General features: G+C 41.3%; 1 protein-coding gene across 3 annotated transcripts in view; it reads right to left on the reverse strand.

Annotated features, from left to right (window-relative positions):
- The window catches only part of LOC139659387 (GTP-binding protein 1-like), a 27825-nt gene continuing 10759 nt past the window's right edge, over positions 1-17066 (reverse strand). The window contains exons 4-15 of one of the 3 annotated variants that reach the window (XM_071537637.1): positions 15449-15629; positions 13365-13548; positions 12969-13133; positions 12301-12424; positions 10113-10227; positions 8534-8678; positions 7301-7483; positions 6949-7084; positions 5887-6065; positions 5124-5270; positions 3914-3964; positions 1-2606 (exon numbers count right to left, since the gene is read on the reverse strand). In XM_071537637.1, the coding sequence (XP_071393738.1) occupies positions 2490-2606; positions 3914-3964; positions 5124-5270; positions 5887-6065; positions 6949-7084; positions 7301-7483; positions 8534-8678; positions 10113-10227; positions 12301-12424; positions 12969-13133; positions 13365-13548; positions 15449-15629 (1727 nt within the window). In that variant the 3' untranslated portion in view covers positions 1-2489. Of the gene's footprint in view, positions 2607-3913; positions 3965-5119; positions 5271-5886; positions 6066-6948; positions 7085-7300; positions 7484-8533; positions 8679-10112; positions 10228-12300; positions 12425-12968; positions 13134-13364; positions 13549-15448; positions 15630-17066 lie in introns of all 3 variants that reach the window. The other 2 variants (XM_071537639.1, XM_071537638.1) reach the window with 2 other exon arrangements.

Below are 17066 nucleotides of genomic sequence, written 5' to 3' on the forward strand. Positions count from 1 at the left end.
TTTAAAAGGATTTACAACACAAACTGGCACCACTTAATTTAAATGGCATCTTTTTTTTTTCCTTAATTCTTCTGCACAATTTGTATTTTTGTACATACATACACACACAAAATGTGTCTCTTCAAAAATAAATCCATGCACTATTGGTAAGTTCTTAAAAAAAACGAAAAAAGGGAAAAAAATATCCTGGCAGTTCACGGTTTGTGTTTCATCATAAAATCTGTTATTCTATACAGGAGAATGCAGTTGCCCCAAAGACGCTAACCTCAGATCAGTTTGAATAGTGACCAGTTTGCACTCACAATTTGACTAAGAGAGAGAGAAGGCTGATCAGAGATCAGCACTGAGGGGAAACAGGCTCCTGAAGGCTTGAAAACAACCAATAACACCATTTCACCCTCCCAATACAAAACCCAGAATGGGGAATAGAACTTTCAAACAACCTGATAAAACCACTGAAGTAAAGGTTTAGACAACAAAAGGTTTTAGACAATAATACAAGCATTTATGTAAATGTTTACACAACAAAAGGTTTTAGAAGTCATTGCATCTGTGGCAATGCATTGTAGCATCTCGGTTCAGTCTGATGTGATCAATGGTCTATATTTGCATATTAGAGGTGTGCTGCCCAGGAAACAACCTGAGATGACCTGCAGCGTTAAAACATCATACACAATGGGTTCCTGTGTCTAGACCATTAGCAACCACATCATCGATTTACTGTCTGATGGTTGATTTGAGCTAGCTGATTGACTGATGTAGAGCCAATAGTGGTGTAGCCATAGCTGGGACACATAGCGACGCTGGTGAATTATGGGCAGCTGATGCAGCCAACTTTTCTGTGCTGACAAACGAGGCGAGCGCGTTTTAAAAAGGCTTTTGTCTCTCTGGTTGTATAAAATAAATGGGCTTCCAGTGACTAATTCCTCGAGTTATGGAGGAGAGCGTACACTGGAAGGCAAAGCGCACATTTGTATTCGACCCTCGCGGCTTTTAAGTCCAATCTTTAATGCAGCAGAGACAAACTCCGGGTGTTTTGCAGCAATTTTCTCATTCATATGGAGCACAAAAGAATAATGTGCTGTCACTCAGATTACGCCCGAATCTTTTTTTAATGAATTAAAACATGTTTTTACTCGTCTTTAGTAATTTTAGGTGTGAACCACCACCTCGGTCCTTGCATCAAAGTTGTAAAATTATTGGATTAATAATTTCTGTGCATGTGGCTTCACCAGCTTGTGGATTTGTGAAGCCGGTACTAAATTATAATGGAGAATGTTGTGCTTAGGGTCATTCTCTGCCTGCTTGGTTAAAGTTATTTCCCTGCAAACTGAGCAGACTTGTGACGTGTTCACAGTGAATTGTGACTTGTGTGAAGAGACAAATAATTTAGGTTAAATACCAGTTTCACACCTTTTCTCTCCCGGCCTTTTCTATTGCAGGACCAAACTGGGGGGCTTGTGAGATCAAATGGATGAGAGACCTTTTTGCTCTTCATCTATGAGGAGATTTTTCATGACATGTAAGCAGTGCAGTAGTAGTAGCAACAAGTCCAGGGCAGGAAACTAACTTTTCTGTCAACCGCCCACAGCGGCTGGTAAATCCCAAAATTCGCCAACCACTTTCACTATTTCACCACTCGAAATAGATCGAAGACTAGAGCAGGATGTCCAAATGACAGTTGGCTACCAAGAGGGACAGTAGGCTAAACTAACTTACCAGCCAAACCTGTCACAGATGTTAATCCTCCGCAGGGTTGGGGTCAATTCCCTTTCAATTCGCTCAATTCAAAATGTAAATTCAAACTGCAACTCTCATAATAACGATGAGCCTACAACAGCATTTTAAAAAGGCAAAAAGATTTCTTGTTTTTGAACTACTGAAGACAATCCACTTCCTAAATTGAGTGACCCGACAGTGAATGGACTCCAACCCTGACACCCTCTGAAAAGGGGCATTAATGAAAGTTAGGTGGAGTGGATCTAGACGGGATGAGGATGAGCAACAGAGAAGAAAAGATGAAGTTTAAAGGGTGGAGAACGTTTAGGCAGGGAAAGTGACAAGTGGCCTCTGCTGGCTGCATTAATTCCTGAAAAAACACCCATTCATTTTCTCATCGGTTAATCACAATCAGAATAATTGCTGATGAACAGTAAACTGCATGAACACCCCCAGAACTGCTGTTTTTTAATAGAAAACACGTTATAACCTACTATTGCAGTTCACTAAAGTAAAACTCAAATCAAATAAAAACTCAATATCACCTTCAGCAGCCCACAAGTAATTAAACCAATAAAGAAAGCTTTATACTGAATTTATATGGAAAGGGTTTCACTCATGTATAATTCAAAACTGTAAAATGATTTGAGATTAAATTCCCTGTGCAGCCAGGCTTTGAACCCAACCAGCAGAGGGTCATGTGTTCACTGTCCCTCCCTGGAACAAGATGAGGAGGGTTGAAGAAGAGGAAGAAGGGGAGGTGGGTGTTTTTAGGCTGTGCCTGCTCCTCCAGCAGACGTGGGTGTGGAGGTGGAGGTGGTGGTGTTCAGGCCTTTCCCTCTGTGTCTCTGGCCTCCTCTCCTGCGTCCTCCGCCTCCCGACTTGGGCTGCAGACGGACAAAAGGAAACATCACTGAGTCAGCTGTTACACGAGATCAGGTTAGAATTAAACTGAAGACAGCAGGTGAAGCCTGGTGGGACCACAGCAGCAAGACGTAAGATGTGTTTTTATGAGACTGGGCCTCAGAACGAGAGAATGCATTTCTCACTTGTGTCTTGAGCTAAAAAAAAAAAGTTGAGTAGCTAAAGGCAAGATTGAGATTCATTCAAGTGGGGGGGAAGGATGCAAAAGAGAAAAGAAAGTAGGCTAAGTCACTTGTAGCTACACAAATTGTTTTGATATAGTCACTGCAAAAAAAAATAGTGAATCAAAATTCAAATTACCACACTCATGCAAAAAACACTTAAAGCAATATTCCACTTAGTTTTAACATGGAGGTTATTCGGCTTTTGACCGCCATGAAAACCAGAATATAAACTATTCACCAAGATCGGATGTCGCGGGGACTTTTTATTGACAAGAACATAGCGGAGTGATACATCCCTCCGCTATGTTCTCGTCTATCAATAAAAATGCTATTTGGCGAAATGACGTTCTAACAAACAGGACCGAACGTCAACTGAAAATGATATTTTCTTGGCGTCATTCAATTGAGTGGGGAGTAAAAATCTGAACGCCACAAACTCGTCCCAGCTACATCCAATCTTGATTATACCAGATTATATTCTGGTTTTCATGGCGGTCAAGGGCTGAATAACCCCCATGTTAAAACTAAGTGGAATATTGCTTTAACACTGCTCCATCTCAGAGGATGGTTCCCACCCTGGATATGTCAAATTCCATGACTTTTTCATGAACATCTTAAAGCATTTTCTGTTAGGTGTCTTTGAAAGTGTGTCTTGAAAAGTCTTACATAAAGAAAATGTATTTGTGTGTTTTTTAAATTCCGTGGCCGGTGGGAACCCTGCTAGAAGCTGAATCGCCCGATAGGCAATCCGTTTCTCTACATTACACTACGAGTTATATGAACTGGGGAACAAAACAAAGCAAAACAAACCCACACAATACAAGCAATTACTCTCTCTCTGTAACAGGCAAGTATCTCAACAGGTACGTAAATCAAACGCCATTGAGATACACTTCAGCACTTCAGGAAGTTGTGGTTGTACTGGGCAGCTCCCAGGTGTGAAACTGTATGAATGCAGTGTTTGACTGTACTGAAAACAAACAAGAGTATGCATGCTCTGCAAACCTTGCCTTGATAAGTCAAAATAAAAAAAAGTGGAAAAACAAAAACATTCAGCCTTTAGTAGACTAATGCTTGACTCCTATAGTCTAGGGAAACTTCTTTACCTTGTTTTCTTTGTTGCCATCTTTACATAGTGCCTCCTCCTCTGCCACTGTCTAGCGCAGCATGCCAAGACAGGGAGGGATGGAGGGAGATGATAACGGAAAAGTGATGGAGGAGAGGCGGGGGGAGGGTTAAAGTTGTGAGAAAGTGCAGAACAGGAAGAAGAAGAAGCAGAGAGGAGTCAGGGTTAGATGGCAAAAGAGGAGAGGAGTGAATGAAGGAGGGATGATGAGATGAGTAGGACAAGTGTAACCAAATGATGAAAGGTGAAATGATGAAAATGATGAAAGGGGGGTATTATAGGCGACAGAGTCAGGGAAGTATGAGATGAGTATGAGAGCAGAAAAGTAAACATGGGAGGATGAAAAATCATATAATTGAGGGATGAAACAGACCGGGTGAGAGAGGGGGGACAGTGAAAGAGAAATTAACTGGCGGATTGGCAGAGAGTCAAAAGCAAGAGGAAAGGGAAGATAGCAGCACTAAAAACAGCCATCATACACTCTGCTTTACACACAAATCATACACTCGACTTTACACACACACACACACACACCGTCTACAACATTCAGAGTGGGTTGCACTAAAATTGATGAATTCAAATTGGACTACACCGCAAAGAATTATTTAAATTTAATCTTGCGTTCATCTGCCCTTGGGGCAAAAACATTTCCAATGCAACTCAACTTGTTTAGAAGAATTATTTAAGAATCAAGTGACATTATCCTGAAAAAGATTTAGTGATCGGCATTATTTCAGGATATATAAATAAATAATTATTGAAAAAAAGACTGCAATGGAAATGAGTGAAACTGTCTCGCTGACAGATTTTCTTCCAGTTGTTTTAAGATTTTAACACTAGATTAAAAAACTTGTTCAATGCATATTTATAGCAATGAAGAGGTTATCTAGGATGTGTTAATCTAGGTTTAATTTTTATCTGATTTAATCAAAAGACTTTCACTAACCCTGGATTAAGAGTTAATCCTTGTTGGTGCAACTCAACCTACAGGCAGTGATGCACAAGGCAACTTTTTGAGCAACACTATTCATAAAGACTGAACTTAGTTAAGCTTATTGGACAATTAAAAAAAAAAAAGTTAAAAACCTAAATGCATCTCAAAATCATCAAGGAGAAATAGACAAAGAGACATAGACAACATTTATTACATCACAATGATTCTTTGAAACAGATAAGAAGGATTTACTCACCGGTAGCTGTGCTGCGTTGGGACTGGCCGGCCGCGCCGTGGAGCCAGCCTCCTCATTGGCCGCCGTGCCTTCTTTAGAAGCCTTCTTATTGGCCAGCATCTTGGCCTGCTGGGCCTTAGCTGCCTGGGTGTTCACTGATTGGAGTAGCTGAAACATAATGTGTTTATGTTGTCAGTAAAGACTTGACACATTATTCAAGTTAATGTTACAAATGTTCATCTAACAGAGGCAAGCAACATGTTTATTTCAGTTTTTAGCACACGTTTGAGATTATGATAATGTTCTAGCACACATCAGGAAGATATCTCAAGATCCTCTCTGTCGTTTAAAGTTCTTGTTGTTATTTGAGAAGGAATAACATCTCCAATCCAATGTTTTGACTGGATGTGACAGCGCTGCCAGTTCATTTACACTTGCTTTACAGGCTGTTGCTTTAAACACTACAGCCTCTAGAAACTAGTCTGTCTTTTGCCAATTATAGACAATCTTGAACATTTACTTAATCCTGTATCAAGCCTGTAACCTCTCATAATCCTCTATAAAAATCCAGTAACAGTTAATTAATACACTGAAAAACACAGAAGAAAATCGGTCAAATTCAATGATAAAACAAGAGATAACAATGTGCAAGTAAGACAAAAGAGATATACCAGCAAAAGAATATATGAAAGCATCTCAACTGAAAAGAAACAATAAAACCTAAAACAAATGACAAGCAGAGACAGCTGAACTGAACCACATGGATAACAGAAAGCTCCAGTACCTTGGTGATGGTGCCCACAGCTTTGGTGCGTCCTTCCCTGAACACCAGTCTCTGGTCACAGTGCAGGTACTCGGGGGTCTTGATGAAGCGGAAGTGGACTGAGGCCTTGTCCCCGGTCCGTAGACAGTCTCTGTTCATGGTCAGGATGGTGGCTGTTTGCCTGATGCTGCCACAGTGGACTGGGAGAAAAAGAAACCCCATTTAGTCTTGCCGTTTTCAGTCAAGGATTCAACTACTTAGAATTGCACCTGCTTCAGCTGATGCACTCTTGATTAGAGCTGCAACGATTAATCGATTAGTTGTCAACTATTAAATTAATCGCCAACTATTTTGATAATCGATTAATTGGTTTGAGTAATTTTTTAAGAAAAGTAACTCAAAATTATCTGATTCCAGCTTCTTAAATGTGAATATTTTCTGGTTGCTTTACTCCTCTATGACAGTAAACTGAATATCTTTGGGTTGTGGACAAAACAAGACATTTGAGGACGTCATCTTGGGCTTTGGGAAACACTGTCGACATTTTTCACCATTTTCTGACATTTTATAGACCAAACAACTAATCGATTAATCGAGAAAATAATCGACAGATTAATTGACAATGAAAATAATCGTTAGTTGCAGCCCTACTCTTGATATCTTTTTTTCCCCTGGGAGATGGACTGATCTATGTGAAATGTATGTGATTCTCTTTTACAATCACACAAACTCAGTAAATCCTACACACTGACAGACATTTTTTTTTAAACAAAACCACTTTTTTTTAAACAATTTTAAAGTTCTAAAAAAAACTGTCAAGAAAAACTGAATCACAGTTTTAATTGCAATTGCAATATTCTGTCAAATAATCAAAATTTTTTGTCAATATCTTTCAGTGCTGGTATTTAGAACCTCATAAAATCAGGTGAGATTGATTATTTTTATTTGGTCACATTAACTGCTCGAATCTTAACACTATGTGGGAAACAATGCAATGTCACATGAGAAATTCTGGTATATTTATTTAACTTGGCTTGATTAAACTGATTCTGACTCTGAGTATGTGTGTGTGTTGTCACGAACCCATGGCCTGGTATCTTGGGGATATCGTGGTTGGGTGGTGTAGGACCAAGATCTCAGCCTCAAACTCCCAGGTGGCCTGTGGTGTTAACCTGGGGGAGATCATCACCATGCCTTTCCTTATAGTTGAACGCTTGATCTGAGAGACACAGAGACAGACAGAAAGTCAAGAAAAAAACAGAGGTAAGAAGTGAAAAAGGGAGATTTCCAACAGTTTTCAGAATGACTTGCCTTTGTTTCAGGTCATTTATATGCCATTTTTTTGCAATAAAACAGGTAAAAACAATCTAAAATGTTCCGTGATAGCTGTAGATAAATATGTCTTACTATAAATTCAGCCAATTCCCCCACAAACCTTTTTGAGGGCGAAGGAAGCCGTCTGTCCACCGCGAACCTCTCTGACAGGCATCCTCTTGCGGTGGATGGATTTAACGGCGATGGGGATGAAGCTGCCCAGCGGGTCTGGGCCTAACATCAGCGTGTCGTTGAGCCGTATCAATCCACGTAACGTAGTCCCTGATACTACTGTGCCCACACCCTGCCAAGGGAAGATCCAGATATTCATAAACAGGCCTCAAACCCTTTTTGTTCAGGAAGGCCTTTTCTCGAAAATTCAGCTCAGTCGTCATCATATCATATCTATTCTATATTGAGCATCATCTACTTAAAAGGATGTAAATGTTATTGTGAAAATATAAACGCAACTATGAATCTTCACACCTTAGCTGTGAATTTTCACGCAAGCCTGTTCTCGTATTCAGAAGGAACTACTACATCTACTCTATCTTTCACCGCTCTGTCACCTGTCCCTGCTTTTTCTCTGTCGACTGCTTTCACTCTGTCAACATCTGAGGAAAAACAAAAATCCTTTAATCTTTTCTGGATGTAAACTACTGGAAATACATATTTACCAAAAGGTGGGGCTTTGTTTGTGTGTGCCGTGGGACTGTAAAGGATCTGCTTGTTTTTTGGACTCCGCTCAGCTGTTAAAAAGCAGAGACAGCCTGCCTGTGTCAAGCAAAATACTGTCTTTTATGTCACTGCATTTACATATTTGGTATTTGACTGACTGTTTTCCAGAGCAGCTCACAAAGAGGGTTCAGTGTCTTGCTAAAGGACGCTTCAACATAACACATCGTTGTTGACTGACACATTGCAGCTGTTGCAGGGATCAAACTTGTGACATTTCTGTTACAGGAACGACTCTCTAACTGCTAGCCCCCTCTTGCGTAATGTCCTGTTGTCCTTGAACCATAAGCATTGGGATGTATTGTAAAAATCTTATGTGTCTGCACCAACACCACCACAGCAAATTCTTGTACATTTATTGTACCAGGAGATGAAAGTGAGTCCAATTTACTGTCCTTCCATATGACACTAGTAAGAAAGAAGGTGTCTGTGGTGTATGTGTGCTATAAATCATGAGAGAGAGAGAGGGAAAGAGTAAGTGAGAGAGAGAGAGAATCAGCGAAAGTGTGAGCGTGTGTATGTGAGAGAAAGAAAGAGAGAAAAGGAGTGAAGAACAGAAAGAGATGAGAATGAGACAACAGACAAAAAAAAAACATCTCTGAGTGTGTGTCTGCCGTACCGGTACAGAGTATGTGTCGTCTATCTGGAACTCTGCGGGCTCATCGTCGCTGTAGGACGTCCTGGAGGAGAGAAGGTTCAGGAACATCTTCAGCAGCTCCATGTTCTCCCCCGTCACATTGGAGATTTGGAAAATTGGACACATCCTGCAGAGAGAGAGAGAGCGGGAGGGAGGGAGTCAGAGAGGAGGAAAGAAGAAAAGGATGACAGTTAAAAATGACCCTATTCTCTATATCACCAACTCAGCGGTTAAACGCCAAACCAAACAAGACAAAAAGACATCAAGACATTTGAATGAGGGAGAGCCATGGGAGTCAACATTAGGCTGCAGTGTATACTGATAATCAATACAGAAATTAACACTTGCTCGCCAACACCCCTGTGTTGGCGAGCAAAACAAGGGGCACTCTTCTGTAGCTGACCGTGACCTCTGACCTCCCTGCAGGTGGGGTGGGGTTGGGGGACTGCCTACAGATTGCTGAACTACCACATGATCACTTGATATTATTATTACTACACAGACACAAACAAATTTGCGTATGGATGTTTTACTAAATTACAGCTGCAGTAAGAAAGATTTTTATGTAAAAATACACCTGTCTTATCAGCCTGAATGACAAATTGGGGCTGCAATAGATGTTTAGACACAAACTGATCTGAACGGATGTCTGGCTAAATCACTGGCCCTGGTTCTTGTTGTTACTCTTTGGTTGCATCTGTCTCTCCCCCATCTCTTTATCTCTGTCCATTTCCTCTCCCTGTAGCAATGTGTTTTTTCAATCTTTGCTGATCTCTTTCTGTCTTTCCATCTCTCTTCTCTCTATTTATCTCTTCCACACTGGGATGTGAAGAATGCGTCAGGCAAGCCAGAACAGCTACAATAACACTGGAGGTAAGGCCATTTGCTTTCAAAATAAGAGCATAAAATGTATCAATAATGCTACCAGAGCTCTGATTCTATAGCCTTTAGGAACACTTGTGCCATATGTGCGGGTTAAAATGTACTTTGTCAAGGTAGTAGACATTCTACCAAGTTGCCTGATATATTTTGTCGTTGTCTAATAATTGTATTTTAATTTAGTACAGGTTCCTCCTTACATATATTCTTTATCATTTATATCAGTTATGTCCTATTTTTCTTTCTGAGGTGGGTGTACTGCTGTAGTAAGCCAAGTCGAGCATGTTACTATATTACTACCCACATTCTGCTGTACTTTAGCCTTTGCTTTGAAAGCCTGCTTGAAGGCTCGTAATTCTGCTGTGTGTATCAGTCATTTTCAAAATACAAAAACAAAAAGGAAATACTAATACATTTTTTATTATGGATATTGTCAATAATGTTGAATAACCATCAAAGCCTAGTCCCAAATGTTTCTATCTCTCTGCTTCTGTCAGTTTTCTCTCCCACTGTCTGCCTGTCTGTCTGTTTCTTTCTCAGTCTGTTTCTGTCTGTCTGTTTCTTTCTCAGTCTGTTTCTGTCTGTCTCTCTACCTCTCTCCCCGGTTTCTATTTCTCCCTCGCTCTATTTTCTCTCTTTTTAACACTCTCTTTCCATCCCTCTATCCCCTTCTCCCTCCTACCTCTCAGAGCTGAAGTTGGAGGCTGTGACGATGACATCATCCTTGTTCTGGACGAGTACTGGGATTTTTCTGCAGCCTGGTGACTTTAATAACCTCTGTAATAACTTTAGCGTTTCTGCAGATACGCACACACACACACACACACACACAAACAGACACACACACAAAATATATAAAGCATGAATCATGCTGAAACAAAAGCACTTGCTGTCACAGAGGCTGGGAACACACCACGCACCTGAACAGAAAGTGAAAATATTGGACATCACGCACTTGAAAATGAGTTGGATTTATGGAATACACACTTTACAACGAGGTAAAGACAGGGATCACAAACTACCAGAGTTGTCCTGCCACTTGCACCCCCGCCTGTTGCTATAATCGGCCTAAGAGTTGTGAAGTGTGTCCTCAGCCTAAAGTAAAGGTTTAAGAAGGAGCTCCCTTGATACAACTACACTGTTTCATTACAGAACACTGGGAATGACCCAGCAGAAAAACTGAATGAAAAGTTCAACATAAAAAAAGCTAAAGAGCAACTCTGTTGATACCGCTGCCACATTCCTGTGCTACAGGTAGCTGAATGCAAGCTGTAGCAGCAATGGTGTTGCTACCATACGCAGGACATATGCTGCTAGTAAATTATTGACTGTTGTTGAACTATCTACTGGTACATATCAGGCAATTACTGCACACTTTTCTTTTAGCATTACTTTTTAGTATTTATAGTCATCTATACTGTAGGTACAACATACATAAATATAGTCATGTATATATTTTTACATATTTTAACATTACATTCATGCTAGTTATGCTAGTGTGCATATGTACATATATAATATTTTATTGTCTTATTTTCTATTTTAGTTTTTCTTTGGCATCAGAGAGCACAGCAAACCAAGAATCGTTCATTGTTCAGGGCAACTTGTTTTTCTCTGGGAAAATGACAATAAAAGAACTTGATATAATAATGCTGGTACATGATTGGCTGCCGCTGGGCTCGGCTGCAGCCAACTCCTTTGCACTGACGAAAACACAAGCTGTTTCTCTGGTCAAATAAAGTGAATGGAATTTTGGTGACTAAGCTGCTTGCGGTCTGAACACACAGGAACAACAGCAACCTTCCACCTTACTTTGCAGGATGTTGGGTGGAGATGTCATACTAGCCACTAAAATTTTTACAGCCGTACAGCTGCTGTTCAGAATTCCCTCAACTCCGTCCATTTTCCCGTAACACTATTGTCTAATTGAAGCCTGGAGCAACCGGCACACTCTCTGAACCACTGGGAAACTCTCACACTGTGAGAGTGGCAGTCCGCACACTGCTGTCATATTAACTCCTCTTCTTTCCTTGTTCATGTATGTGTCCATGACAACTGTTAAAGTTGTTCAGTATCCAATCCCATTCACAAGAATGCAGTCAACGTTTTCAGTGAGAAACTACATGTTTTAGCGATGCCGATTTATGTTGTTCATTACCCTTTCCAAGTCACACAACTGTTTTCTCCTCTCGTGTTTAGATGCACTAGGATTGGGCGATAGGGCAATAATTACTTCATTTAGGTCCTTCGGCTTGCCAGTTTCGTCCCGTTTAAAACCAAAATAATCCCAAATAGGGGATTTTGTATTCTTTTTGGCAATGAGCTCTTCCATGATTGTTCGCTGAAGATGGCATGTGGGGAGTGGGGGACTCCCCCGCCCCCTGTGCACGCTGCACACATACCTGCGCGAATATATCGGCAATCACCGGTTGATGGGCTGACGGTGGCCGGTTGGAAAATTTTAACATATCGCCCAACCCTAAGAAGCACACATAGCAAGTGTAGTCTAACCTCTACTATACAAGTTACATTGAATGTCCATTGTATAATATTCTGTTGTATTAACACTTCTCTCTTGTCTTCTAGAAACCACAAATACATACATCATTCTACTGCTGCTGTCTACTGCTTACTGCTAGTGTTTGTTCATTTGTTCTTTCACCATTGTAACCATTGTAACAACATAACCAACTAAACCTGAACGGTTTGCCACTCCCTCTCATTTCCACTCTGCTCTCTGACTGAATGGGCTTCTGCGCTAGCCAGGCAGTCTTTGACTAGTATTCTACGAATTCTTTTCAGCTTTTGTTGCCACCTAACACTAATAAGTCTGTCAGTTAACTAGACAATAAAGTAGCGTGTCCCTTTACCTTGAAGGATATTGGCTGGACACATGTCTATCTTGGTAACCACTACAAACACTGGCACATTGAGGGCCAGTGCCAGGCCCAGATGCTCTTTGGTCATGCCAACGATGCCCGCGTTACTGCCAACCTGGGAGGAGAGAGAGAGAGAGGAGGAAGAGAGAGAGACAAAGAGGGATGGAGAAGGATAGGTAGGGGTAAGGGAGAAGGGACAGGGTTGGAAAAACAATGCCGGGGAAATTAAATTACAGCATTGCCAGAGCTGTGGTGAAAGCACTGCATTCAGGGTGGTGTGCACACATACACACACATTAAATATTTATTATTTTAATCTGCCTATGAAATTAGTGTGCATAGGATGACCAGCTCAGCAATGTGTATTTTGTATTTTTTTGTATTGTGTATTTTGTCTGTGTAATTTCTATATTGTCTGTATATTCTATGTATTTACTTGTGGTGACATCACATACCAGGTGAAGCCTATAGGACGAATGAACAGGTGGTTCTAATTTTTTTTTCTAATTTGACCTGACGAAGATCCATCATGGATCAAAACGTTGTCATGCAATAAAGAGTTAAATAATGCTGCTGTGTGCAGGTTCTACTTTTTAACTCAATGAATGTAAATGACCATCTCAGCAACACAGCCACACACATCCCTTCCCTCTTCTCACCATGAGCATGCAGAAGTCGGGCAGGTGTCCGGTCATGCCGAAGACGGTGGTCTTGAGGTATTTCTCGTGGCCGGCCAGGTCGATGAAGGTGATGACTTTGGAGGATTTCTCACAGATCTTGGTCCAGTCTAAGCTGCCACCGTGGCTGTCAGGCTTGTTCACCACCTGATAGAGAGGTAGACAGAAGGAATATTTACAGTGTGTGTGAGAGAGATGAAAGATGGAGATGTCCGGCAGAGAAAGAGAGAGGGAAGGAGGGATGGAAAGAAGCACCCCAATCCCACACCTGCCCTCACCCACCCCCCTTTCCTCCAACATCCCAACGCATGGTGCTCATCCAAGTTTAATGCTGAAAGAAATATTTACTTCTGGTGCAGCGGATTGGTAGAAGCTCACCTGTCCCTCCTGGTCAAAGCCCAGGATGTCGTTGCCCACGCTGCTGGTCCTGCCGCTCTCCATCTCATGTTTTGTGTCTGAAGAGCTTCTGCCGGCGAAGCCTCTGCCATTGTCCAGCTCGCCGTGGGTCAACACCCCCAGCAGGGTGCTCTTCCCGGCGTCCACGTTCCCCACCACCGCCACCCTGGGGACGAGAGGAGGGAGAGAGAGAAAGAGAGATATAAATACAGAGATAGATACTACCAGCCAAAAATTTGGACACGCATATTTTTAAATTTTTCACATTTTAGAATAACACAAATGGAATTATGCGGTGACCAAAAAAGTGTTAAACAAATCAAAACTATCTTATATTTTAGATTCTTTAAAGTAGTCACACCCATAAGCCTTTAAATCAAAATGACTGGTAGCGTAGATAGAATTTAGAAATTGATTTAATGAAAAGTATCACAAGAAAACCGGGGAACAAGCAACTTAAACCCCCACGTCCACTTACACATCCTCCTCACAATGAAAAGACACAAAACACACACACACAAGAAGGGAACCAAATATATCAAAAGCTACAGCGCCAGTAGCCCAGATAAGTACAATTGACATTTAAATATATACAGTCAGAACTTCTTATTCCGCCCTAGCTATCGCACTCTACAGCCCTAAAACATTCCTAAAAGTGACATCATATTTAGAAATACTTGGTGGAAGGGATGGATAAATAGAGACACAAACAAACTAGTTCCAATCTAGTACCATTTTTTTCCTGCTCTTTTTTCACAATGGAACAAAACACACGATTTGAATTCACTACTGAAATGTCTTGCAGAATCCAAGTCGATTACTAAACCTATTGCTAATGTGCTCCACTGATCTCTAAAGCCCCAGTATGTGTTTGAACTATGGCACACTCTGATGTAACAATGTGTTTACATAGGGATTTATTGAACTGAACATATTTGTTCCAAAATGTATTGTCTGACTGTTTTTATACACCATCTGCCAGTGTGTGAAAGGCCTGGGTATTGTCAACAGCCTCTGCTGATGAGTAATGATATGCGATTGGCCAATTTTAGGCCTTGATTTATTTAATATGCAAGTGTAGACAATGTTCAGGAGTTTTTTAGTTATCATTGATTGCGCTCCTCCTATGAACCTGTCGCTAAGATTTCTACATTCATGAATACGGTTTAAATTACTGTACTGATTTGAATATTTAAATTCATCTTTGTTAGGCAAATTAAATGCAAACGATTTACACTCATTTGTGCTCGTTTGTGAACTGAAATAACACGCATAATGTGTAAACATACCACCTGAAAATCCACATATCTTTGTGAGCTGAACTGGAATAAGCACACTATTCAGGCTCATGTGTTGGTGTCTAGACCAGTACATGCAAAAATTGGTTGTGTTACCAACTTATTTTAATACCAAATCGCAATGGTAAAATTGGGACATACTGGTATATCCATTTTTTCACCCAGCCCTTTTGTGTGACAACATTAATTTTATGTATTTAGCCTCGTAAAAAGTCTGTTGATATTTGTAATGTCTGTAAACACTGGAGTATTTTGTGTTGCGAGGAGTTGAGAAATTTCCAAAAAAGCTTACTTTGAAGATGCAAATCAAACTCTTAAAAAGATCACAAGTGAATCACCCTAATATTTCTATGGTCATATTTAACTGCTGATTGACTGGTACGTCAGTGTTTATGGCTAGGGTTGGGTGGGAGCATAGCTACTAATCCTTTGTCAATACACTTAAGGGTGACACCACTACTTTTTTTAACCTTTACTCATCCGGGGAAGGTTTGCTGAGCATACATGCTCTTTCTCCATCATGCACTGCTTCACAGTCACACAGCTGCACACATTCCCACCTGGGAGCTGCCCAGTACAACTGCAGTCTTCTACTGTTGGACACTGAGCAGCTCCACTGGAGCCGTCTGAGGCTTAAATGCAACTCGACAGTAGTTGTTGAGGGAGGGGAGACTGTTACTCATTCACTTCCCCCTCCCATATTTTTCCAGCCAAACTGGGATTTCAAGTGGTCACACACTTGCTTCCTTTTTGTTTTTTTTGTTTTACCTGACTTCCAGGAAGTCCTGCTCGCCCACACTCCGGCGGATGAGGTAGTCCCGTATCTGTCCCCCAGTGTCCGTCCTCTCCCTCAGCAGGATCAGGTCGGCCTCGATCTGCTCGCACAGCGACCGCACCGTGGCCACCGACGCCTCCATGTCCTTGTCGTCCAGACCATAGTCGCCTCCGTCTAACAGGGGAGAAGACAGAGGAGGAGGAGGGTGAAGGAGGGAGGAAGGGAGGAGTAACATAACATTAAACATCTGCCATTTAATGAATGCTTTTATCCCAAGTGCTTTGCAGTACCATGAGCATATGGGAATGTAAACCCTGGTAGTGTTGGTACCTTGCTCTACACAGAACCAAAGAAAAGAGGAAAGGGGGCATAAAGAGAGGGGAGAGAGTAAAGAGGATGGAGGGGGGGGGGCAAGGGTTGGAATTGAGAAAGTTGGAATAACAAGGGAGGAAAGGAGGAGCAAAGTAGGAGGATGGAAAGAAGAGAGGGAAGAGGATGGAGAAGGAGCAAAGGGAGGGATGAGAGATAGTCAAGAGGATGAAAAGAGAATAGAGAAGGCAGAGGGTGGGGGTTGAAAGGACAAACAAGGGAGGAGTGGAGAGGGTGGAAAGATGGGAGAGGAGAGTGAGGAGGGTGAAGGGAGGGGGGGAGGTGTGAGGATGAGGCAAAAAGACATGAACAGGAAAGAGAGGAACAATAACAAGGGTGAAGAATAACAGTCTGGAGGAGGGACAGTGTTTGGGGGAAGAAAGAGTGAGAGAACAGAGGGTTTGAAGGAGAGACTGGAGTGGGTGTGGAGATGACAAAACCTCACATGCCGTAACCACAACGCCTCCCCAGATGACTTGATCATTACCGGTTAGCTCTATATTTTACATTTCAGGCTGTCTCCAGACACACATCACACAGGCCTTGAAGAGTTAATACAGCAGACCTGCAGGATTTTGTCTATTATGTCATAACTCCATCACTGAATGACTGAAAATATATTTGAAAATGACTGGCCAGGGATTAGGTTAGGCAAGAGTGGGAAAAGCACTAAAGCTGAGGTAGATTGAAGAGTTTCATTCCAATATGAGATATCTACCGTTTGAAAAAAGTGACAACTACTCTTACAAAATGATTGCTGGGATGATATTAAAGCACATTATGGGTGGCTATTAAAGTTACATACAAAACAGTAATAGCTTTTTTTTATTACCATGGTGGTCTTCTAAGATTATGTGGAGGAGATTTATGTATGAGAGATCTCTATGTGGTCTTATGCTAAATCCAACTTTTCTCAGTTATTCTCTGATCGTTCACAGCACAGTGATCTTTAGCCTAATTGTTGAGTAGGATGGCAATTTGGTGCTTGATAACTTGACAAAATCTGCAATAAATCCAAGGCCAGTTGATTCGACAATTACCAAATGCTATCTTGAATAGCACAACAGACAAATTTTTCCTTCACTAACTCAAGAAACAGGCCTCTCTAGCAAACCTTTTAAAAAAATAGCTTATCTGGGGTTGGTTGAATTTATCCTTTGCCTTACAGTGCAAGGTGAGGAAAATTAGGCTTATACTCACTACCAATTACTTTCTTATCACTGGATTAGCCTACTGCTGCTT

Source organism: Centroberyx affinis, unplaced genomic scaffold (genome assembly GCF_046629955.1).
Source record: "Centroberyx affinis isolate AG114_WGS23_722 - 3 ecotype Tasmania unplaced genomic scaffold, CSIRO-AGI_Caff_v1 ptg003083l_1, whole genome shotgun sequence".
In the NCBI taxonomy this organism is placed as follows: Eukaryota; Metazoa; Chordata; class Actinopteri; order Beryciformes; family Berycidae; genus Centroberyx; species Centroberyx affinis.